This window comes from Periophthalmus magnuspinnatus, chromosome 15, assembly GCF_009829125.3.
Source record: "Periophthalmus magnuspinnatus isolate fPerMag1 chromosome 15, fPerMag1.2.pri, whole genome shotgun sequence".
NCBI classification, from domain to species: Eukaryota; Metazoa; Chordata; class Actinopteri; order Gobiiformes; family Gobiidae; genus Periophthalmus; species Periophthalmus magnuspinnatus.
Window position 1 is genome coordinate 17,573,015 of NC_047140.1, and position 26,889 is coordinate 17,599,903.

Here is a 26,889-nt window from a genome sequence, read left to right on the forward strand (position 1 = left end):
AAAACTAAATAAAAGCTGACACAGTGTTTAAGTCTGTCTTCTCTGCACAAATAAACTAGGGTAATAGTATTTGTAGGTCTATATAAAAATACGGTGGCATTGTTCAGTCACACAGGCATGTTTATTGTCTGTTGAAAGAACTTTTAAACCATATGATTAATAGTTTTTTAGCTAAATATTGGAAGTACTAATACACAGTAAGATTCAACAAACAGAAAGAAATACACAAAAACAAGTTATGCCACCATCAAAACCAACTCAGTTCAGATTATCAGTGTCATCTATGTATGTTACTACAATCTGTAAATTCAGCACAAACTTTAGCCACAGAGATTCAACACATTTCAAGCAAAAACAGGACATCAGCTTAATGCTAAAATGTGACTCTGGTTATTTGTCATGAAGCTGCTTATTATATTAACTGGTGCATTGACAGAAGGTCTGAATCCTCAGGCAGAAACACTGAGCTGCTCTCCACTGAGTCACCTGAGATGCTTTTTTTTTTTTTTTTTCCCAAACGATTTTCCATTTGCAGTAAAGATTTTGATGACATGAGCAGCTATAGTTCATGAAAAAACAAATAACTTATATTTTGTCTTACCTGGTAAAACTCCCGTAGCCAGTTCTTCTGTAGGTTTTCAGGCTGCAAAAGACAAAAAGAGATAATCAGTGACAAGATAAAGATTTCCTGACAGTGGCTACATTTATATGCACACCAAAAGATTGAAATGTCAATTTAATCATCTGACAACTCAGAAAATTAGATAATGATCAATCTAATGTAAGACACATACAATATGTAATTATCAGATTTCTGATGTGGATTACAACACAATAATCAGTTCTTCACTTATCTGATTTTACTGACAATGTAAATGCAGCCAGTGTTTTGAAATCAAATTATCGTATTATTTTGCGTTTATAAAGGTTTGACAATTCTAACCAAATATGTCACTTGTTATAATGATAATACTGTGTTGACTATTCAGAAAAGGGGGATTACAGTACTGAAATGAACAGTAATGAAATTGCTACTGACACAAATTATTAAATGATAATAGTTATCTCTCAGTCAGGAGAAGGATCCCACACTCTACTCACCCACTGCTCATGCCATAGCAACACAAAACAATAGGTCGAACATAGGATTATAGTAAATTTGACCTAGTAACATACAAATTGTGAAATTTAACTTGAGTGCATCACCCCTCCACAGTAGTATATTTACTCAAGGTCCATCAGTCTGTGTACTTTATGGTCTTTTTACTTCTTTACCTCAGGTCCCCTCTATCAGTTACCCCTCAGTCCCACTTTAAAAGGCCACTCACAGATATGGACTAGTGTTTCATCAGAGCAGTGGAAACCACAACCTGAGGCAGTCTACCATTTATGGACAGATCTTTCTATGTCGATTGTGTGAGTGAGGATGCTAGGGCTAACTTTGAGTGAGTATGAATGCTAGAGCTAAGTTTGGAGTGTGCTAAAAAAAATTAAAAAAACAAAAACAATGCTATGATGAGGATAAGCAAGGGGATATTGATACTTTGCAGTGATCTCACGCGAACATCGCTCCACAGACATGCATGCATGTGTATGGAGCAATGATCAGTAGTTACCATGGCGACACAATATAAACATTAGCAAACACAGCCAACAAAGCTTTAAAATAGTCTTAAAAAATCAATACAAACACTTTTCCAGGAGAAAACTGTTGGCTAATGCTAGTTTGTGACTGTAATGTTATTTAAAGGGCATGTTTAACAGTAAAAATCATCTTACTTCTTGTAATTCCAACTAAGTCAGTTCTTTCTGGTCAGATTGTGATAAAAAAGATCAGATTAAAGTCTAACAAAGCCTCAGACGGTGCATGCCTCTAGTTAGCATCATACCCGAGGAAGTGTTGATGACATCAGCTACTATGTTTCAATACAGCTAAAAAGGAAGGTGCTGCATCAGGGAGAGAAAGGAGAAATGTTACCATGGAAACAAGACATTTATTATTTACCTCCGAGTTGAGAAATATGCAAAACATGACCCTATATTGTAGTAGTGGTACCTGAAAAGTAATATGAAGAATAAGGGTATTGGTGCGGTGCCAAGTTGCTACCTTACAGATATACTTTTCTTGACAGCAGGTGGCAACTTAGAAATGATTTTGACACCACTCAAATCCAAATCAAAATTAAATGGCATCTCCGTCTGGCCCAATTCCAAGATGGCACTCCTGTATCCAAATAATGACAAAACATTAACAGCCTCGTACACTACCCTATTGGCATGTCCTGAGCCACCTCCGCAGTACTATCCCAGGCCTTCTAGCCTCAGTGAGGGGTGAGAGGGAGAGCTCTGTACCACCACAGCTCCAGTCTGGGCCCGTCCGACACAGCAGAGGCCTATATAAGGACATGAGCTCTACAGCCTGTCATCAGTCACATACACACAGCAACAAAAGCAGACGCGGATGTGAAACAGAGGCACAGAAACGTCATGATGTGGATTTGTGGCACTAGTTACAAGCCCTGACTTCACTAGAGCAGGTCAAACCCATTGTTTTGCATTGTTTTCAGGCATCGATCAAACATTAAGTGGAGCGTGACTGGGCAAAGTGACACTTCAACATGAGCAGGAGAGGAGGGCGTGATGGGAGATGCCAAAGAGCTGATAAAACTAGACCAACTTTAAACAAACATTATACAGTAACAATGAGTCCCACATTAACTTTCCTTTCTTTTAAAAATGTGCAGTTTCCTAAGGTGTTAGTGAATACATTTTTGGACGTTTGGACAGTGCACTTTACCTGCATAATAATCTTAAAACAATTTTTTCCCCACAAAGTATTAAGCTGGGAGCTGGGGTAAATTCAGCCAGGAAGATTTAACTGCAACTTCTCCAGATTTTGCCTGGTCCTCAGCCTTCATCACCTCGTCTTATTACTCCTCCGCGCTGCTCTCTGCTCCTTCTTTTCGTCCAATCAGCTCCCAGTCTGCTCAACTTAAACCCCCATCGTAGCTAAATGGCCACTTCAGTTTGTGCCGCGCCCTACGTCTTCCCCGTCACCTCCTTGGCTTTCCATCATCTCATCATCCCTTCACTCCTTCAGCCTGACCTCTATTACCTCCGGTGTTCAGGTCCCAGGGCGAAGAGAACTCCCTAAACGTCATCAAACTGGCCAGACCTTTCATCGCAATGTCTTCTGCTGGGGTCTGAGCGCCAAAGATAACTCATCCAGTAAACTCTAATACTTTTCTTTTGTGTCTGTCTGAGTCTTTCCAGGTTGAAATAAATGTAATATTAACTTTAGTTGTAAATGCCATACATAGAGGACACATACAAGTTGTCTCATTCTCAGTATATGAACAGTGTGAGTCCTTTAGGTTTAACCCAACTGGATTTCAGCTTTGAAACTGGCAACCCAAATGAAAGACTCATGTGAACACCAAATTCTAACATAAATAAATAACATCATGCCCAGTGTTTTAGTAATGAAGAATAAATCAACATTACAATTGTTTATCAGTAAAATCAATATTTGATTTGAACATGTCTAACTCTTGGGACACAGATAGGGCATGTTTATAAAAATCAAAATCTTACATACCATCTCTTTAACCAATTTTAGAAGTATAAATGTAGGGCATTAAGGTGAAACTTGTGAAAACCCACTTCAGAGACAAGAGTTCTAGTTTAGCCTGACCCAGCTCTGAGTCTGTCTCTCGTCTGACAGATGTTTGAGCAGCTAACTGTCCTCAGAGGCTGAAGCCCTGGAGACAGAACTGAATGAACTACATGCAACAGCCAGGACAGCTCTACCTATCTAAACTATTTATGAAGTCCTTGATTCTTCTGAAGTTATTTTACAGTCAATTATTAAGTTGGCTGCACTTGCCTGACAAATCCAAAATGATACATCTCTATTTTTTATACTCCCTCAGTCGTCTCTCAAGCCAGAACCAAACATGTTTGTGTAATCAGATTTTTCAGGCTCCTGTGATTTTTTCCCTTTCCTTTTTTCCTCATAAACAGCCACATATGTGTGTTTGTTATACGGAGTGATTTACCTGTTTGCTAATCCACCTATCAACCACATCTGAACTTGGGAAGATTCAACAGTGGTCAGACTCACATCTTGAAGAAGTGTGTATTCTGGATCCCAGGCTGCACCATGACCGAGCCTAAAATACTCCTCCCCTATTGTTTACTTCCTGTTTCTGGTGTTTTTGATTGTCTTCCACCTCCTCTTGTTTTTTCTGCTCAGATCGTGGCCTACTTCTGGAGACAGCGTGGGGAGCTGCAGCCTCTGCTCTGGTTTTGATCTATTTAAAATCACAGCTCAGTTGGTAGAGTGTCAGATCCACTGATCCGAATGTTGGTGGCTTGAATCCCGCTCTCGACATAAACGTCATTAGTTGAGTGGTCAGAACCCCTGACCCACAGGTTGGCATTGAGTTTCCAGCTCCCACAGATGCCTGCTGTCTCTGTGTCCTTGGGCAAGACACTTAACCCACCTTGCCCCCAGTGTTTGCATACACTGTGTGTGAATGGGTGAGTGGTTCCTTGATGTAAAGCACTTTGAATGCCCTGAAGGTGGAAAAGTGCTATACAAAAATGTGACCATTTACCATTTAAATTAGCCCAATCCTTCCCCATTTTGTGGAGCATGGATAAGAGACAATTTGCATCCGGTGATTATTACCTTGTCAGCTGTCTTACATTTCTCTGCATATTTAACCTGCCAGTCTCTTCAAGATCAAGATGCAGAATCCCTTTATAAGAGCCCTGCCCAGTAGCAGTCAATACTGTACGTACACATTTGATTATAGATGTTGTATAACAACTGCAATATCTGAAAACAGATTTAAACACAATTTCGGTCTAAAAATGTTAAAATGAAATTATAATTTAATTTAATATCTCAATACAATTATTATCTCAAAAAGTACAAATATACAGGTCAAATGCTGTGTGTCTGCATGTTCAAATTTGCTAAAAAAATAAATAAATAAAAAGAAGACAATTTTCAGCCATTTTCAGACACAATTGTGCATTGTACCTTTAGTGGAATTGTACAAAATGTGACAAACTAAAATCTAGGACACATTATTTGAGCTGCACTGCTTTCGAGTCCCACCAGACTCTTCAGAACAGTTCAGTCAGAGCCAATCCCCTGATATTTGCCACTTGCAAATGTCCAATCTTTGAATTAAACAAATGCTATGCAAAGTACTGGCTGGATGAGACAAGGTGACACGATCTCTGGTTTTATCAAATACGTCAGAGAATACAGCATAAGAGAGCTGTTACAATAGAGGAGGATTACGAGGCACTTTGAGCTGATGTTGTAAGTGTCGGAAACCTCAGAGCCCACAGGAAGCACACCGTTTAGAGTCTAGATTACTTAGACAACAATGTTGTCAGCAGAAGTTTGAGTCATTCATCATTCGATTTGGATAAAATTCAATCTCTGTATCAGTTCATGCAAAATAGTTTTATTTTAGTTTTAACATCATGAAAGAAAACATTTGGCACCACTTTATAACAACTACACCTTAATTATCCTTAATAAAAAGCATAAACAAAGACTGAAATTATAATAAACAAAGCGTTATATATATGTTATTGTATATTCTGGTGTAGAAATGCTAATTAAGGTATTAATTAAGTAGTTAATAGCTGAAGTAGCGTTTGAATTAGTGTTGATAAACTATTTGTTCATTATGAAGTCTTTGTTCATGCTTTATTAAGGCTAAATAAGGTGCTGTGTGTTACAAAGTATTTAAGTGGGAGATACACTCACTCTACAACATTACAAAAACTAAATATAATAATCAAATCTAATAGCACTGTCCAGATTAGGTGTGTCACGGTTAAACATTCTGAGGAAAATATAGATGGTAAATGATAATATTGAAACAAATTTATGCCACTGAATAACCCTAAAATAGGATTCTGGGGGGGGGGGGGGGGGGGGAACTATTATAAATATGGTTAAAAACATCAACTCCAACAAATAAATAGTAAAAAGAAACTCTTAGTAGGAAGTTTGTAGCTATAATTAGTTATTCAACCATCTACAGCTTAAATCTTATCGTAGCACAGAAAACTACTGGTAAATGTTCTCCACTACAAAAAATAAGTACCCACAGTAAATATTGACCGTCAAAATGTATCCGCCTATCAAATATTGAACTATAACTCGATATAGTAATTATCATGACAGGCCGAGTAAAGATGTGATGAATTCATAGTTCAGTTGATGAATAAGTGACTACAAAACTCTTGCTCGTGGGTGGAGATAACATATGAAACCAATACTGTTCATCTTGACCCGGGTCGGAGGTCGTGACCTGAGCTGCCTGCGTGCTGCCGATGTCTCTGCTTTACTCAAACATTCCTCCTCCATCTCCGCCATGCTGAGTCGACTGCTGTTTCTAATGTTGTTGAGGTAATAGCATTCCCAAGTCCTGCCTCAGAGCCACAGTTTGGACCAATGGGAACTGACGTGAAGCCCCTTCTGTTACAGACCCCTGGGGAGAGCTAAATGACCTCCACATGAGACTGCGTTATACAGCTCTTTCACTCCTACATCGTGTTTTCATTAAGTATTTCACTGTTTGCTAGGGCTCAAGCAAGTCAGCTACTGTTATTTAGCCAGAAAAGTCACAGTATTTCCATTGTAATCAACAAACTGCTTCTTATCCATTGACCCATGTAACCCCATTATCTGCATTCCCTTCTCTTACATCAAGCAATTTCATGTTTAATCTCACAATACTTAACCAGAACTACTCCTCTGTACAACATGTTTACTCCCAGTTTGGTGGGAGAGTGGTTAGCCAGCTCACAAACACAGCATTCTGGGTTTGATCCCATAAACAAGTGAAAGCTTTCTGTGTTAACTTTGCAAGCTATAAGGCTGTGCAATTAATCTAACTTAACCAAATCGAGATCAAACAGTTTCAAAACTTTGATTTTCAGCCTGGGCTTTTTAATGGAGAGGTCTGCAGCCGATCGTCTGTCAGTAAAAGCATGTGGTCTGGAGTCTCTGGGGCCAGGACTCCAATGTCAAAATCATTCTGAAACTCAGTGGGCCTTAAAACTATTACTACTGCAACATCACACTGATAAAACTAACCAGTCTCACATTGGTCTAATCTCAGCTCTCATTCTCCATTTACTTATTCTCTTTTGTTATGAATAAAGAACAGAAAAATCTCTAGCTCTGTGTCTTATGTTTCCATCAAGGCCAACACCTATAGACACTGCTAGTCTCACCACCGCTTTTGAATGTCAAATAATATCTACCCAGGAACCTACACTATACTCTGCAGCTGGCTATTCACGGGTTTAAGCTTAAGATATAATAGTCTGTTTTAATCGCTATAGCAACAGTCCTACTTTTTCATCATTCTAGACCAATGGATAATGATGAACAGCTGAAAAATTTTTGGTAATTTGCCGAACCACAATGCTGCATGACATCATCCAAACTTGAAAAGACTAGCTTAAGGTCAACCATTTTACTCATCTGCTTTTGATTTTCCCAAAATATAATGAGACAAGTGTATGTGTTTTTTTTATCTAGGCCTCAAAATAAAAAAAATAAATAAATAAAAAAAACATGCTTCTTGGCCAGTCTCCGTAGTCTAGTCTTTATAAATGAACAGAATCATTGATGGTGGTTTAAAGAGGAAACAGTTGCTTAGTTACACCTGCAGTGATGAGAACAGGTCTAAGGCTGCCCTTCACTGAGACACACATCTCCACTGTAACTGCAACTAGCACAGGTTACATTCATAACAATACATTTTACAGGGAACACCTGCCGTTTAGTAAGTTGTATCTGTGTATTTTGATGTATGGATTTATTATTAGAGAAAAACTGATATTTGGACTTTTTAGCGCATCAGGTATCAGCCTCCAGTACAGGCCAGTACATATTTTGTTTTGATCAATTTGTTGTCGAGAACATACACACAAAGCTTTATATTAACACTTTAATACAAAGAGACAGCTGCACTAAATGTGGTACAGTCATCTCTCTTAAAATTTTGTGGTTAAAAAAAATAAAAAAGGCTTGGGGTGACTTTGTAGAGAATTTTTTGGATAATTTGAGGGAAATTTGCCCTACACATCAGCCCAAAAATATCAGTAGACCTCATCAGCCATCATTTTTCCTGGATTCTAAACAATCAGTATCAGCATCAGCCATGAAACTGCCCATATCAATCAATCTTTATTTATTACATTAAAAAATTTAATGTACTATTGTTTTAAGTTATTCTGTGCTCACTTTGTTTACGCTTTGGATCAACTCGATGGAATAAGATGATATAGTACATTTTTATTTGCCTGACCAGTCTTCTAACTTCTGTTCGAGTCCAGAAAGGTCTGAAATTGGACCAGAGTGTGACAAACCACTGTCCTAACTTGGGACAGTCCAACCACAGCAGCTGATTTGCAGCACGTGCCTCTCTAATGCAGAAGACATCTCCTCTCAAAATTCTGGTATCATTCAAAACAAAATTTAACTTCCTTTACCTGAGATCAATATGAGTTTGGTCCTTTGATTGTTGAGTCTGCAGAAATCCTCACTGTTTCTCAGTCCTCTGTGTTGTTTTTGTTCCTTTTTCACTCTTAAATGTTTTTTTTTTACCCAGTCAGCGTATGATTCTCTGATTGGTTAATCCATTTCCCTCTAGAACCAGGGAGACAGAATAAGGTTTTTGTCAAAGCATGTGGTTATGGCCAAGTAACATTTTACAGCAGTTGAAAGCCACAATAAAAGATGGGAGATAAGCCGGAAAAATGTTTTTTTGAGCAGAGACCACAATTTAGTTTTTCTCAAAATGTATGAAAAGTGTGTCTTTTAAAGAGGGTTCTAAAGCCATCTGCCTCTGAGAGTTAAAACTTCACTGTGACTGGTTAAATTCACCGATCACCCACTCAGAACATGACAGAGACTGAATAATATGAGGAACAAATGGGTGTTTTCCAGTATATGCATGACGTAATATCAGAATTAGACAAAAGTATTGAAATATGTAAACTGCACCACTTTCCATCAATTTCGATAAGAACTACTTAAATTTGATTGTACAGTTCCTGGACAACAGTGTGATAAATTAAAAAAGTGTCTACTAAAACATTACCAAAAAAATCTAAAAATTCCAAGCAGCAAAAGTTTTGTGTTACAGGTGTTTGTTATGATTGACAGTATCCACATGAAATGGTCTCTTTGGCAAAACTATGCTATGAAGAAAGCAAACGACCAATTGATTTAGATCTGTCAGATTTGGCAAATAAATATGAAAGCATGATTTTACTTTTAAACCTTGTGTTGATTATTTTGTGTCTTAGCATAAAGGTGAACTTGTTTCTCTGTAGGAATGTGACACAAAACTTATTTTAGGATGTCTCCACTAGAACCAGTCGCTTCAGTCACTGGATACTGGTATTCCTCTTCAGGTTGACAAGAGGTCTAGCAATACATCTTTTTAGTGACTGCAGGCGTCTCTTAGTGACGCATTCTACCTCTCTGTAAACAGCTAACCATACATCTCTTTGTGACCTTGTACGGACAGTATGTAAAATTAGTTAAGTCCTTATAAGACCTGCCTTCTATAGATAGTACCTTGAAAAGGCTTTAAGTACTGGAAAACTCCTCTGAAACATAACGCATGTGCCTGCTGTCTGTAACTTCATTCATCTGATCAGATAAACTTCTTTCAACTCTCTACCTGGTCTACAATCTCTTCCTTCACGATTTCAAAATAACTTTACCCTAGAATGTGGTGAATGTATAATGGTAAGTACCAGGCAAATTACACATTTTATATTTATATATTATACTTCAAATTAGGGGTTGGAATTATAACAACATATAGTTTGGTTTTCAATATTAGTTTTCAAAGCATGCACTTTAACCATTGCCATTTAACATACAATTATTTGCTGCCATCACATGTGGTCTTCCCCAGGGCTCCATTTTAGGGCCGCTTTTATCCTCTCTGTATATGCGCCCCCTCAGATCTATGCTCCAGAGACAATGTTCAATATCATCTATAGGCTGATAACAGCTATAGGCACCAATTTCTGCACAAGATGGTTCCCCTATAACAAATGTTCATAGTCAAGTGAAATGCTGGCTGTTACACAATTTTTAATTTGCTCTTGGCCCATTGTCTGTCAACCTTCATAGTTCAGTAAGAAATCTTGTTTTTTATCTTGACTTCTAGTAAAGTAATGTTATTAGAAGCGGTTTCTTCCAACTCCATATCATAGCTAAATTAAAAGCAATCCTGTCTCACAAAGACTTGGCAACAATTATCCATGCATTTATAACCACCAGGCTGGACTACTGCAACTTCTTATGTGTGGGTCTCCCAAACACCCTCCCAAACACCAGCATCAGCAGATTACAACTTGTTCAAAATGCATCAGGTACTAAAAAAAGAGACCACATCACCCCAGTTTTAGCTCAACTCCATTGGCTGCCAGTGAAGTACAGAATAGATTTTAACGTTTGTTCTATTTGTAAATGTTACCATCAGTTTCTCGGACAAAATTTCAATCTTGTTTAAAATGTAATTGCACGGCCTTACTTCACATAGACCTTAGGCAAAGTTCAATACCCAATAATAGAGCATCACTGTCGCAGGTTTCTTAAGGTAATCTCAAGTGCTTTGTTTAGTCTTCTAAGGAGTGAATAATGTAAACCAGCTTTCATTTACAAAGTCATGTCTAATTTCACCAGGCAAGCACTGAGCTCAGGGAAAACACCGGAACATTTTCAGACCACCTCATTTTCCATTCAAAGCAGGACAATTGTCTCAGAGATTTTATGGACCATTGCAGCTCTGACGGGGGTTTAAAGTGAGTGTCCAATGTCCTTTAATGAATGGGATATTTCTATAGGCTTTGCTGGAACAAGGGAGAAAAAACCTTTGTACTTTGACCCATTAAAGCTCGATTATGTAACTTTTTGTGGTGGAAGATACACCAACTGCTCTTTTCTATGGAGATGCTATTCATTTTTACTGGAACATATATATAGCATTAACCTCATCTAGACACAGGCCTGATTTGTGGAGAGGCAAGCCCATCCAGAGTAAGTCACAGTTTGAATTCTGTGTGCAATAAAAAAAAAAAAAAAAAAAACAGCAATTGAGAAAATGCCAAATAAGTTTAATGCAATATTGTGGAACATTCTAGGAAACTTGGGGACATAAATAGTTTGTCAGGTGAGACAATTTTATAAAACATTAAAATACTTAATGCTATAATCTATAATGAACTAACTGGGTGATCTTGAGAACGGCAAGTGTGTACAGAAGTGTGTCACTCATTTTGTAGCATCGAGGTTAGCATCTTTCATGGGAGCTGAGACTATATTTACCAGTCCTCAATGGAGTGATGAGGGAAGGAGAGCTGGATAAAGACGTCCCAGGTGGTGGCATTAAATACAAGGCAAGTCCCTGCTGTTTCATGTAATTCACCATTATAAGACTCATTAGCAATTAATTAGAGCACCCACTTACACTGTGAATAATGTGCTCCACTGAGACAAGTGCTCTCAGGGACATCAAATATAAGAGGCAAGAATAGACTATACTCACAAGCTTTGAAGCAGGTCCTACAGTTTTCCATGTATTTTAACAGCAGTATTTCATAATTATCCCGTTTTAGCCGCACTCCTCTGCTGTGTTGCTTTTACATCTTCTTTATCACCATGGAAAGTTCTGGCCTGTGCGTGACCTCAGGGAAGATAAAGCAGGAATTGACAGATACCTTCAAAATCCCAGCCAATTAGAAGCAGTCAGGCAGCGCTCAAATACTAAAATGGATGGAGCAAGTTAGTGGATTTACTGTTTGTTTTGCCACCCACATTTCATTATTGGAAATTTAAAAGGCCCTGTACCTGTTTTTTCCATGTATTTGAGCAACATTTGTCTTGTCCCAGTATAGATGTAGTGTATAAGCAAATCTTCAGGTAAAAATATGTGCACTACATGCTGCCTTGATCCAGTTAGAAAGCATTTTATCTGATAACTTGAAAATCAGGAAGTGCACCAGTAGCATGCTAGCAGTTGTTAGCTTTACCGTGACAGAAATACTCCACTCTGGAGAGTTGTGAAAGCACTTATAAATTCATCACGGGATAATAATTAGAAGAAATACAGAAATACCCTAAATAAGCATTAACGCTTAAAGATTCACTATGTAACTTTTCTGGTGGAGGGAGATGTTATTGCTTTGCCTGGAATGTTCCACAGTATAGCATTAAATGTATCTATCTTCACAGAGACAAGTCACCAGGCCAAATTACAGGTTAAATCTGTAGAGAGGTGAGCTTCATGTTTGTCAATATAATACAAACACCAGTAATTGAATAAATGCAATTAACTTAATGCCCTACTGTGGAACATTCCAGCCAGAGCATCAACATCTCTGTGATGGGGGACTCCCAATTGAAAGGTTATATGCTGCAACTTTAAATTAATATGTTGAGATAGCTAGATTATAATAGGGAGGACGTGCATTACAGCTACTTCAAATAGAGTAGCATCTTTGCTCAAAGAGTTGTATAATAATGATAAGTTGTTCAGTGGCTGTATATTGACATAACATGAGCGAGAGCCAACACTGAGATCATCGAGTAATCATTCATGTCAATTTAAGTATCGCCCCAAAACAGGAAATTACAGCACTTACAAACCACAAAAGGTTCACCTTCCATCTAAAACACACTGTGAGATAAGTGACTGCACTAAACCAAAGTCTACATCAGGACTAAACCAGGGATCGAACCAGAATCGAACCTGGACTAGCGTGATTGCACCTTATGAGATCTCCAACAAACCAAAGCCCAGAAAACACACCTTTCAATCATACTATTCAAGTTTACAAACTGAAAACCACCAGAAAATATTTTGAACTGGTGGCATTATGACCCTGATTGAATGCATTTATACAGCTACAGCCAGGTAAACAGCAGACTTTTTGCATAGAGTGCGACAGTAGCTCAGTCGGTAGTATTTACCCACTGACCCACAGGTTGGCAGTGCAATTCCAGCTCCCACAGATGAATGTTGAATGACCATTTACCATAGATTACATGGCATAGTCCAGATTCATATGCTTTAAGAATATTAACCATTTTTTGTTCAAGTAGTGCAGGGCAGAGGACAGATATACAAGGTAACAATACATTACCCTTGAGATGATAGAATCTTACTGTACAGCTGTGTCCCTTGGTACAAAGCACAATAAAATGCTGTAAACATTACAGAGAATAAGTCTTTAGATAATCCCAGTGCATTCAACCTCTGCAATAGAATCTATTTACAATATATTGCTCAGTATAGATGACGAGGCCTGAAAGAAGTGAAGGATTTCTGTGAACAATGTGATCTCCCACTCACACCTCTGCCATGAGTTACTCACCATCTCTGGACAATACAACTCTACTGTACAGATAATATACAGAGGAGTACAGCAACACAGGTCTTTAGGTTATGGACACATTTACTGAAGAATTTTAAAGTGTAAAAAAAGCAACATAGAAAATTCCAGGACCAAATTAACAGAACAAATAGCATTTCCCTATATACACCCATACATTTTTGCAGATGATTTATTATTGAGAAACCAATTGCGCAATCGTTTGACTTCTGCTTGAAAAAAGTGAGAATTTGAGTCAACAAATTTGCAAAGTACGGATATATAGATTTTTTTGACAGTCAAGGCAGCAATATTGATCCTCTATAATTTGCATCCCAAACCAACTCCAGCTTCTTTTGTGATGCTAAACAGAAACCGCTGGAGCGTGTCAATATCTGCAGCCTCTACAGACAGAGAGGATTAAGACAGGTCCATACATGAAATTCAAACAATCACACGGATCTCAGGGTGTCTTACAGCAAAGGTGCCTGAACAAGTGTTAGTGCTGTTCAAAACTGAAGGCGTGTTCACACCCAAGTCCCTATTTAGTGTTGGTTTGAGTCCGGTTTAGTCCTGAAGTAGACCTGGTTTGGTCCTTGTTCAGTTAAAGTTTAAAGCAGCGGGTGGGGATCTGTATTCATTTCATTCCTGAGACCTGCCTCCTTTAGGGGGACAAAAATAGGTCACATGACACAATTCTTTTATCAGCAACAGAGTTTAAAGTTAAGCGTTGAAATTAAAAGGTACAGTATGCAACTTTCAGGGGGTGGCACGTTGCCTGCATGATCCTATGGAAATAGAAAGTACAATAAAAAACAATACTAGGCCAAATAAGAGTCAGGTTTAAGGAGATGCAATCCTGCTCAGAATAAGGACGCATGTTTTCTGTTTTTCTGTGCAATAAACACAACCAAAACAACAAAAATAACATGCATTTTTGGTCTATTTTTTGCTACATCAATCCAGCTTTTTCAGCTCTCATACTGATATTGACACGGGCTTTAAGTATCTGCTGAGTGTATTTTGAGAGCAGTGCCTTCAGCTGCAGGATGCTGTCTCTGTTGCTGCACTATCATTACTGCCACTATCAGAGCTGCATGTCCGGATGGGGGAGTTTAAACTGTAAAACACAAGAGGACTGTACACTGTGATGAGTAGATACATGAAAACATTTGACTGTCTGAACAACAGTCACTATTCACATATGTTCACACTACTGACTGTAGAAATATTTTGCCCGAGGATGCAACAACAACATGAAAAGCCAGTGGTAGGGTCTGAGCAGCAAACTCACATATTTGTGTCAAAAACTCTGAAATTCACCATAAAATCAAAGACAATGACAAAGAGAAAAGAGCAAATAGCACAGTCATTTTGGATCCTCAGTAATTAGCTTTGGTCGGCCCAGAGCATTAGGAGCACGTGGGAAACCGCTGGAACCAGTTCCACTTAATTGTAAGGCTCTGTTAAGGATTATGGTTTAAAAGTAGAGATGCACCAATCCAGATTTTTCTGTTCTGATACATTGGCTTTAAGCATCTGCTGACACTGCTGATGGCAGAGACTAAAAATACAATTCAGTTCCTTTAAACACAAAGAGTATAATCTAAAAAGTGTCCAAATGTGTTTTCTAACTACAGAATAGCTTTGTAAAAATACAAGTTTAATATTACATCTCTTTAGAGAAGTCATACACAAAATCCATAAAAGAAACACACAGTAGATGGAGCTGAACATGGCTAAACTCTCATGCTTCACAGCATGAAGGTTCCGGGTTCAAGTCCCAGGCCACCCGGGCCTTTTGGTGGGAGTTTGCATGTTCTCGCCATGTCTGGGTGGGTTTCTTCAGGGGACTCTCGTTTTCCACATCAGCACCCCCCAAAAAAGACAAAATATCCTGCAGCTAACATAATCCTGACCAAGCCTATCTTAAGTTCACTGAGTGCTGTGGCGCCCACTACTCCTGACCAATTGCCCCAGTGGCATTTAAGGATGGGTCAAATGCAGGACATTTAAAGTTGTTATGATTGTTGAGAGCAGAGTTCAACTCTGGAGAATACATTGAACTAGTTTATTGTTAAATGGCACAGAGCTGTGCCTCTTGTTTATGCTGATTAAATAAAAATATAAAAATTTATATTGAGACCAATACAAAAAAAAAGGTTATAACATTTTTGGCCATATTGCCCAACCCTAACTTTGCTGAATCCAGAGCATATTATGTATTATTTATTCTTTTTTTTATCCAATCAACAAGAAAATTTGTTTAAATACTTTAATTGCAATAAAGAAAAAAAATAAAAGAATGAGTTATTTAAATTGTTCTGTAAATGATAGCTCTACTTAAACGTTATGGCTACATTTACTGAGACGTGACACCAGCAGAAGTGAATGTGAAGCTCTTGACAGGATACAGCTCATTTTCAATAATGGACAATAATGGTCTCAAAAGGAAGTGAGCGCTAATGCACTATTGGTTAATTGCAGAGCGGATACAAGCTTTTAGCCAAATGTACAAAAGTCAATATTTTTAAAGGAAATACTGTATGGCCACAACTTCAGAGAGCAACCAAATAGTGTCACAAGATTTTTACTGCTCCCTGCACTGTCATGACATAAGGCAGGGCTTCAGTGTGTTTATGTGAGATGATCTGCAGGACCTAACCCTCATCATTTTCCTCCATGAAATTGTCAGCAAGAAAAATGTAGACTCACTTTTCTTACTATTTTAAATGTACCAAGTCAGAACAAAGCATGGAACATCTTTTGAGCCTTATTATAGGGAGTGAAGTCCTTCTGCAACATTCAAGGTTAAACTATTGCACAAAATCTACTTTTATGAACTTTTTACCTATGTTACAAACTATGTTACAGTTTCCTCCATATCATTAGCTCACTAGGGCTGTATTTTGGTTGATTCATGCATGTTTGAGTGTTCCTGTATTGTCTTGCCACTGCCATGGATTTACTAGAGAAACCCCAGGTCATACATGTACAAATCATATTGTGCGATCAGAAAAGCACAGTATGAGTGCTTGAGGTTTGCAGAGCTGAATTTACATTAAGTTGTTTAGAAAGGCCTAAAATAGATTCTAGCTCTAAGATTAAAGAGCTTCCTGAGAAATCCCACATTGTTCCACGTGGCATCACTGAAACATGTAATAAACCTGTCTGCAGGTCTGGCCACTGTCACTGAGGAGGAAGACCCAACTAGAGAAAAAAGGCAACATTTAAGAGTCATTTAAACCAAATATTTGTGAAACAACCAAGCCGAAACTTTAGGTGAAATTTAAACGTGACAAAGGTTAATCCGGTGTTTACTGTAGAAATGAGCAGAAGCAGCACTAGGGACGGAAAAAATAATCTTTTTTGAGATGTATTGTTCAATTCTACTAAAAGGATTCTGAATAGATACGGACACTCGAATAATCAGAATTTTAAGTTTAAATGAAGCTTCCAGCTCTGCCTGTTTATTTTCCTCATGTCTCTCACACAGTGAGTCCTGCCCCTCCCTCCTGTCTCTCAGCAGCACTCCAGCAGACCAATGCTGCCCTGTCGCCACAGCTGTCCTCTGTCACACAGTGTCCAATCGGAATATCTTTCTCTTTAGAATTTGTCTGAGTTTTTAATTTTTTGTTCCCATTTGTCGCACACACACAAGTTTAGCGTTTAGCGGCTAGGCACATCCAGTCTTGCCCATCGACCATGTGCAGTTGAGCTACGCCCCCATGCAACAACAGCAGCGAGCAGAGCGAAGGAGGCTCGTTCATGACAGTTTGGTTTATTCACATCGCTCACACTCTCATTTATGTTGGACCACGTGACCGCTCTAACCAATCAGCGCTTGAGTTTAGATAGAACGGACATTTGGCATAAAAGCCAAAAGTAACGATTAACAAGTGTCTTTAAGACAGATGGATTTGGAGCTGAGAAAAAGTTTATGATCTGAAAAAAGGGAAAAATCGCCACAAAATTCAACCTTTGTGAAAGCTGTAGTTACCCTGTCAGCTGAACACAAGCAGTTTGTGATTACATTGTGCTCTATGAGAAAAATCCTCCTTCTGCTCAGAAGGGATTTTTTCGCTGTACTACCAATGAGTGGCCACTAATCCAACTCGAGACAGCTCTAAGATAGCAATACCCTATCCAGTTATTTTAATAGGTCTATGGCAACACCGCTCCGTTAGCTTGTAGCGAAAACATTTTTTCTGAACCAGAAATGGAGATAGCTTCATGTTACACACTCACAAATAAACTGTTGTAAACTAACTCTAAGCTGTGTCCCTTTATAAAAGTCTGCAGAAAAGCTAAATAGAAAGCATGAAGCACTGTTAACAGCTACATAGACATACTGTTATAACACCAACATTATTTCCTACTAACCTAGTCCCTGTCACAGAAAAAACATGCAATTAGCCATTTAAATAAAGTAGTTGGGTTAAATACAAGTCATAGCTTCATCCTATAGCTATACATATTTGAAAAAGTAGTCACTAATTTGATATGAATGGTAAAAGGCAGAGTAAAACGTTCTTGCATTGGCGCGTTCGTATCGCATTCGTATGGAATCGTAATCAAATTGATTTGTGAGACACCCATAGATTCTCACCCCTAGTGCAGAAAAAAGTCACATGATCCGATTCAAAACAAAGGTAGGACCTGGGACAGTTTATGAGGTTGTAGTGAATCAATGTCTTTCTAAAAATAACTCTGGGTTATTAGGAATGTAAACAGAAAAAAAGATCAGTACAATTGTAAAGGAGTTGTGTTGTTGATTTCAGTACTAAGGAACTGTGCTTTCTTTATTATTACCATATGGTTTTGCACTAGTTGGTTCAGAAAAGGTCAAAAATGTTGTCCTGTTTATGTGGCTGATTTTTTTTTTTTTTTTTTTTTCTCAATACTTGCTCAAAAGGAGTATCAAATCAAAAACACTTCAATTATTCTAGTAATACAATTTGGATGAACCTGCAACTAACCTCTTCAAACATGTTGTGAAATGCCTGTGCTTCCTCTGTTCATCTAGTTTAGGGTTCATATTTTGGTCTTCCTGCTCTTTGATGTGTTTAAAATGTGAACTGTGGATTGAACCCTGACCTGAAAATATCTACATTTTAACACACCTAAGAAAAATAACAGTATGATTTTATTTTACTAAAATTGTCACAGTCATTCCATTTTTTGCTATCATGAGAGTAGATGAGAGTCTGTCACCCAAATGTTATGCAATAAAAAATATAATGTCACAGAGATAGCTTATGTTGTAATATAAAAAGGGGACGCCCAGTGTCAATATGTCATTCACAGTTCATTGGCAGTTCAGTATATCATTCAATATTTAGGATCAAACAGGACCGTTCTTAATCTGTATGTTTAGTGTTCATAAAGTAAATACGGCTGCTGCAAAGACAAGTGTCACTATGAATCATTCACACATTAATAGTTCATAATGGAATTGTACCTAAAGACAAACAGTAAAGATTTTGGTGCTTGTGAGTAGATAAGTCACAAAGATGTTTAGATAGTGAACTGAATCCATTTGAGAAAGGAGGATTCAGACAGACAGTAATGCAATATGTTTACACTTTATGCAGTCACACAAGTTAGAACTATCCAAAGGGTTCAGAGTGATGAAAAATTAGGACACCTGCAATATAATAATTCCAGATATTATGTTTTAGAAGGTCAAATGTCCTCAAAATGTCACAGATAAAAAAAAAAAAAAAAAAAAAAAACTGATTCCAAATAACCACAATTATAGTACTTTGGTGAAGTGACTGAAGTGCTACATCAAAGGACACGATGTTGGTATGAATTGGGAAAAACGAGATTTGAACCAGCAACCCTCTGACGACCCGAGGCTTTAGGGACATTGTTATATTTAATCTTTGAAACACAAACTATGAATATTGCGTTAGAATGCAGTGCAATCTTTAGATTATGAAAAATCACAATCCAATTCCATGTTAATTTCATAAAAATCACTAAAATGTCTGATTTTGTGTATTTTTGTATCCATCGGTACCTGGAACTTGGATTTTAGAGGGTTATATGCTGTTGTGATAATATCTGGTATAGATGTTAAACTTTCATTAATGTGCATTACAAGTATAAAACTGCAAACCAAAATCAAAAGTATAGCAGCTGCAAAACAACACTGCTAACCCGATATGTAATATGATAACTTCTAAAAGAACTAAAATACTTTGCTAATTTATTCCTAACTTTCTAGAAAGTGATCACACCCACCAAAACTGGGATGAAACTCAGAACTAAATCAGGACTTGACCCAAAACTAAACCAGGACTGACATCACTGTTAACCCTGCCTTATGTAATGCGATAACTTATGTAAAAACTACAAATACCATGGCTAATTTGTTTGTAAGCATCTCAACAAAACAAGAATGAACTCGGAACTAGACCAGGACTAGACCAGGACTAGACCAGGACTAGACCAGGACTAGACCAGGACTGGACCAGAGCCGGGACTTAACTGAGACTGGACCGGGACTAAACTTGGACCAGACGTGAGTGTGAGCGCAGCCTTAGTCATATGTTATCAATAGCACAGACGGGACAGAGGAGATGAGTACTTTGTATGAGTGGATTTCCCTTGTTCTTCCTGTTCAAAAATAGCTCCACTGCTGTTATGCTAATCATGGGTGCATCGGCTGTATTCTACGCAGAGCTATTTCTATCCTGGTGTTATATTCTGTTGTGTCCTTATCACCAGCGCTGTCTTGCACTCTGCATCCTGTTTGCTCTCAGCCAGCAAACAATAGGAAAGAGCCGCCCTATTCACAGGCCACTATATGCTACTGTTTACATTTTTACTGTCATACTGTGACGCTGTACTTGACTTTTACTGTCTTAAAAATGTGCAAAACAGAACTAGTTAATTTTAAACAATAGTGCAACAATGACATGGTTTAAAGCTCACAAGAGTCAATTTTGCATAATAAAAAAAACTACTTCAACCTTTTTATCCTTCTTGTGTGACATTGAAGTATAACATTGGGAGTATATATGACAGTTCAATTAGCCTACATATTGTTGATTCAAAAATATGTTATCCCTTATCCTGACAAGTTCATATGGCGTTACTAGAGAGGGGTTAACTGGCTCCTTGCTGCCGTGTGAGACCGGATCAAAAGGAGGGAGTGGAGATATCAACATTATTATAGGGATCCTTTTACTGGATATCTGCTTTTAAAAACATTATGGAGAACAAGATACTCACTGTGAAGACACTGAGAAAATATATAAACAGTATTTGGACAAAAGGGTCAGCTAAATCGGCTAAATAAAATAATATAATGTAGCAATGGAATTAGACTAAAGGTTGTATCCTGGTATTTAGTCATTCAGTTATTTCAGCATAATTAAGGCACCTGATGATTTAGATGCTATGGCAACACTGGTTTGTATGTCTGTCTAAATTTAGATGGATAAACACGGAGACTATTGAGAAAACAGGAGTGCAAAAAACAGGATACATAGACCATTTGAAAAGCATAAGAAACCAAATATAGCCTACAAAAATAAACAACCCTAAGTGAATTAATAGATCTTAAAAACACTTAGTAAATCATACTAGAACGTTCATAGAAAGTGTTTGAAGTGTCTTGCACAAGACCAAAATGGCAGTATTATATCCATTGCATTGGATTTTTACTTGTAAAATTATTATTATTTTCTAGTTTGTACTACTATATTGTGACCTGAATAATCTTGACATATTAGAGATTCAATTTGATGTACGGCATTGACCCATTTACCCACAAATGCTTAACAGGGTCCGTAGAGTCGGAGTTTTCCAGGACCTCATTGAGAGCTGTGTTTCCATTTGAGGAGAGACCCATTTTACATGGTTGAGAAAAGACCATTTCTGTCACAGCCATCAGAAACAGGACAGTACTAAAGTCAACACCAAATCAGGGCAAAGTTCGATCCACACAGGTCCCAGTGGAGAGTGGCTCCGTGCGACGGCTCCGTGCGACGGCTCCGTGCGACGGCTCCGTGCGACGGCTCCGTGCGACGGCTCCGTGCGACGGCTCCGTGCGACGGCTCCGTGCGACGGCTCCGTGCGACCTTTAAACCAGGCCAAAAAATTGACTTCCAAAACAAACAGAGGAGTTTTCACAACAGCACAGAGCCCAGGCCTGGAGCAGGGCCAACAGGAGGAATACAGGGAGTCCTGACCAGGAAAAACAGGACCAATCCCAAGACTGATATTCTCTCTGATCAAAAATGTATACTTTCTATTTCTTGAAAGTTCCACAGTATGGCATTAAATGTATCCATCAGTTACTGGTCATTTTATTGTTCAAAAAACTCTTACTGTGAGTGAGGTCAGTCCTCACAGATCTGATGACCTGTAACTTGGTCAGATTACAATTGAAATTTGAAAGTTTTCTTGGGATCCCTTGGGCTTTACAAAATAATGCAAATAGGCAGACAATGACTGTAAGTCAATGACAATGTAAAGAGTACTTGATGCAGTTCTCAACACACTACACATGACTGGTAGAGCAGTAGAGCAAAGTTATTTTGAGAGGACAATACCACATGTGCCCTTGGATTAACCCGATGAGAACGACCTCATGTCCAGAGGCCATGTCTGATCACATTAACTCTCATTTTAAAATCCTAATTGGTTTTCACCCTTTTTCCAAAACATGTGACATATGGACTTTGGGGAATTTTCCTTTTTATAAATGTCATACTGTGGAATATTTTAAGCAAATCATGCATGAATGAGGGCTTATAGTGACTAGTTTCTACCAGAAAAGCTACAAAGTACTCCTTTAAGTTCTTCAAGTACCCAGGAACAGAAGAAAGAGGACCAATATTTAAACGGCTAAAAACAAATAAAAATCACATGCATTTTAGAACAGGTTTGCAAATTCTCACCATCGCAGCCATTCACATACAAATATGTTATTACTCATTAACATAATTGGCGCATTTCTAAGAATCACCTTTTTTCTCAATTCTCAACTCTGAGTTTATATCATGTTTATTATAAGATTATGGCCTAGATTTCAATGGAAAATGTGCCATAAGTGTGTCATGGTTTGGCACTTGGGAGCTGCTTGAATCCAGGTTAAGACCAGAACAGAATTGGGCTGAGGAGAGGCAGGTTGGACGGCCTTTGAATAAACTGACGTCAAAATAAATAGGGCACATGGAAAATGGAACAGGGCTCAATACATATAACTGCCTCAAAATAGAAACTGGGCTATGACCTCAAAGCATAATTTATTTTCCCATTATAATCACTGGAGGTCTGTATTTGTCCTGGCAGAAATGTTTCATAATATGGCATTACACTTTTCTAAATCCACAGAGATAAGGTCAGGTTACCAAGCCAAGTTGCAGGTCAGATCTGTGGCGCGGCGACTCCACACACAGTCAGAATGCATGTTTTTTCAAGGGGGCTTGGGAAGGGGGCTTCCCAACAAAACAATAAAATCTCCATGGAGACAAGCCAGTGGCAGAACCCCCACCAGAAAGGTTAGATAGTGCACCTTTAAGTGTATGAGTAATTTTCTTCTCATTTAGTTGGTAAATTGGATAAACTTTGTAAAGGCCCGGATATTAAAATGGTACAAGACTTACATTTTAGAGTGGATTTGGAGTAACTGAATAAAGTTTTGGTTGGCCTGGGAACATCTTGGGGTCCCACCAGAGGAGCTGGAGGACGTGTCTGGGGTGATGGAAGTCTGGGAGTCACTGCTTAGACTGCTGCCCCCGCGACTCGGCCCCGGATAAGCAGAATAAAATGGATCGAATGGAATGAATAAAGTTACTAGCTTTCAATGCTCATAATTGAAAGAAAGTGATTTTCTACACTGACCTAAAACATGCTCCGTGGACTAAAAAATATTTGGCATCAAAAATGAAGAAAGTACAACATTTTGACACCTTATCTCTTCACAAAAACAATCCAAAAGACAAAATCAATAAAACAGCTGAGGAGCCCACTTGACCTTTGACCCAAACATTCAACAACAAGTCTCCAAAAGCTAACACAGATTCCTTGGGGTCAGGAAAGAGCAAAACTGTCCAGTACGCCGACATTCGCTCTTTCGTTTGAGTTTTCACAAATGTAAAAATAGCACTCATGGCCCCTGCAGCTCTGACAGGCCAGTTATCATCTGATTCATAAAATATATAGATGCAGCAATGATACGCATAACCGCACGAGCAAACAGCACTGTAACGAGTAGCGAAGAATGTCCTCTTTATGCATTCACCCGGCGATGGTAAGCCGTTATTGTAGTCACACGCACAGACATATTAGACAAAATAACTGAGAAGGTCTTGCCTAAGGACACAATGACAGATTTTGATCCTGAAGGGAATTAATCTTCTTACGTTCAGATTGATGGATAAGTGCCCGTACCATATCAAAAGTTACACAGTGCGGGTTTAAAGATGTCACCTCCTCAAAAACATACACAGAGTTTAATCTGTCTAAGCTCAAAATGCTCTGTTCCACCTTGTGATGTCATGTAGTGGTAGTTTTGAAGTTAATGCCAAACTTTTACCTTTAAAGAGATGGGTTCAGAAGAGGTTGGTAATTCCAGGTCTGAAATCATCCAAATGATTCTAGTGAAGGTGTATGGAGTTTAAAAAACAGAGTGAAGCACTTCCTGTATTACCACATGACATCACAAGGTGGAACAGAGTGTTTTCTGTTTGAGAGAAGAACTCAGCCTAAATATGGAGGAGTTGTGTGTTAAACATGTGTGAAACAAAACAACTCCAGGTCTGTTTTTGATGAGGAAACAACATTATAACATGGATCAGAAAATAGCGTATAATGGGCCCTTTAACATGTAATAAATCCTGATGTCTGGAACTGATTAGACTGTAAATCTTTTAGCGCTTCAACCAAGAACTACAAGTGCCAGAAAGCAAAAGACCAGTAATATTATTCTTACCTCACATGATGGTAGTCAATGCCAAATCGAACTTATAAACACGTCCTGAGTTTTACAAGCTACTAACTATACCAATTATACTGCAGTTCATATGGAAACTTACTGTTGCGTTTTAGCTAGACCTACAAAATGCACTTACATAATTTAACACGGTTTCTTCCATCTGGCAAACAGACAAAGTAAATGCCAATAAAACCCAAATGAAGATGAAACATGGAGCACTGGCAGGTGATGAAGGCACTTGTTTCATTGGACATTTATCTGTGCTCCTAACCAGCCTCATGACAGCCAAACGTGGTTATAAAAGTGAGTGGAGCGCGAAGAGGACACAGCCACCATCTGCTTGTGTTGAATGAGAATCAGGGACTTGGTTTGAGCAGGTATAATGAGTATTTGGGCACTCAGAGGAACACCATAGGGCTCAACCATTTGGGAATGATTGATTGAATAATAGTGATTTCTCTGACAAGCATCGCAACTTGATTCACAGTTTATCGTTGGATTCTGTTCAAACTTCATATTTTAATGCAGCTAGAAGAATTGACAAAAGAGAAACTGACAAACTAATACAAGAATCACATTTTAGTACATGTTCATACATATCTAAACAACAGGGTTAGCGGTTTTTTATGCAGCATAAGATGATATTTTGTTGTTTGTAGAGAAAATTATGGTACTTAAAAAATTGCAGCCTTTGCGATTCTTATAATCCTGATAAGACATTTTAAACAGAGCAGGTAAGTGTAGAGAGCAGCATTAGGAAAGGTATCTCATTTAAGTGTACGTCAAATCACTACTATGCTGCCTAGCCTTAGCATTAATCAATGTAAAACAACACACTAGTCTAGAGTTGCAAGTTAATATATATTTTTTGTGGTTGACGAGTAAAATTTTAAATAAAAAAGTATAGCAAATGGTAAATGGTCACGTTTTTATGACGCTTTTCCACCTTCAAGGCACTCAAAGAGCTGTACACCAAGGAACCACTCACCCATTCACACATACATTCATTCACCAGCGTATGCAGACATAAGGCACGATGGGGGTTAAGTGTCTTGCCCAAGGACACGACTGCATTCATCTGGGGAAGCTGGAATCACATTGCCAACCTGTGGGTCAGTGGATCTGATCGCTCAACCAATTCGAACTGCCAACCTTTTGATCAGTGGACAAATGCTCTGCCAACTGGGCTGCACAGTTAAGTAAGTACGGGAAGTAGCAACTGATTTTATTTATTTTTTTGCATTGATAATTCTATATTCCCTTCTGTTTGACTTCTCCCAATTCCAAATTTTTTTTAATAAAAATGTATTGGTAGTGTTAATAAGAATTCATGTTATCAACAGGCACCAGTAACTTTCCTTTGACTTGGACTTGGTTAATGTATCGGCATGCTTTGACCCTGTAGAAATAAAAGAACACCATACCAGAGATTTTCTTTCCAAAACTCATTTAATTGCTGTCTTATTTAATAGACTTGCAGACCACAAGAAGCCATGTGATGACAGCTCATTCAACTCCAATACAAAATATTTTGCCAGGGGGATAAGATTAGGGAATCAAGACCTTTCCATAAGTGTTGGAACATGTAGAAATGTTAGCATACTGGCATGATTAGCTGATACAGTATGTAGGTCTGTCATCATTACTATATCCACTTATTGTTCAATACATGAAAGCTGGAAACATATTTTGGCCTCAGTATTTATCATGTGGACCTTTTCTTAACAATAATGGGGAGATCGTTCTTATTTTTGTTGTAATACAATAGGATTTGAGCTGCAGAAGGTTGAATGAGTAACTTTTATTGCTTCATTTCTGCCGTTTATGTGTTAGAGCTCATGCCTTTTAATGATACAGTATATTTTAAAATGGGTTTACTGGGTTTATCCTGCTTTGTGTCAGTGGCATGAAGTAGTTGCAATATTATCGTTTATCGCTGCATATCTTTATTGTTTGTTATCGTCACAGGTCTAACAGTACACCGTTTACTTTTGACGCCACTTGGAAAAACTATTTTTTGATGAATCACAAAGGTCAAAAATTTGCCAAGTTTAAATCCACATTGTCCAGCCTCACCAAACATAGACTGAGGCTCCATTTCCTAAAGACATTGTAAGGAAACCAGCGGAAGTGTCAGACAAAGATGCATTATGGGTGAGGACCGCAGGGAGGGTCTGCATTGTTGTCCACATGGAAACTTTACTGCTGGACATCCAAGAGATAACCCACAGTCCAGATAACAACTCCACACATGCAACAGTGTGTGCAGGAAAACTGGAATCATGACAAAATCCTCTCAAACGCACTGGAAAAAACGGGAGTGGTCCATAATATTTGTAACAATACTGTACCAGCGGTTTGTTTCGGACATGTGTTTGTTTTTTCCAAGAACAATATTGTAATGAACTTTTGCTCCTGAGGGCTTATCGTGTGAGTAAATATTTAGCAACACATTCATTCCTTGTAATTGTTTCCATTCGGTACACTGTTAAACT

The 26,889-nt window shown here is 38.3% G+C and overlaps 1 protein-coding gene across 2 annotated transcripts in view; it reads right to left on the reverse strand.

Moving 5' to 3' along the window:
• The window catches only part of LOC117382438 (inositol polyphosphate-5-phosphatase A), a 228,377-nt gene that overhangs the window by 177,656 nt on the left and 23,832 nt on the right, over nt 1-26,889 (reverse strand). For both annotated transcript variants that reach the window (XM_033979617.2, XM_033979618.2), the window contains exon 2: nt 602-643. In XM_033979617.2, coding sequence (XP_033835508.1) covers nt 602-643 — 42 coding nt within the window. The remainder of the gene's footprint in view (nt 1-601; nt 644-26,889) is intronic.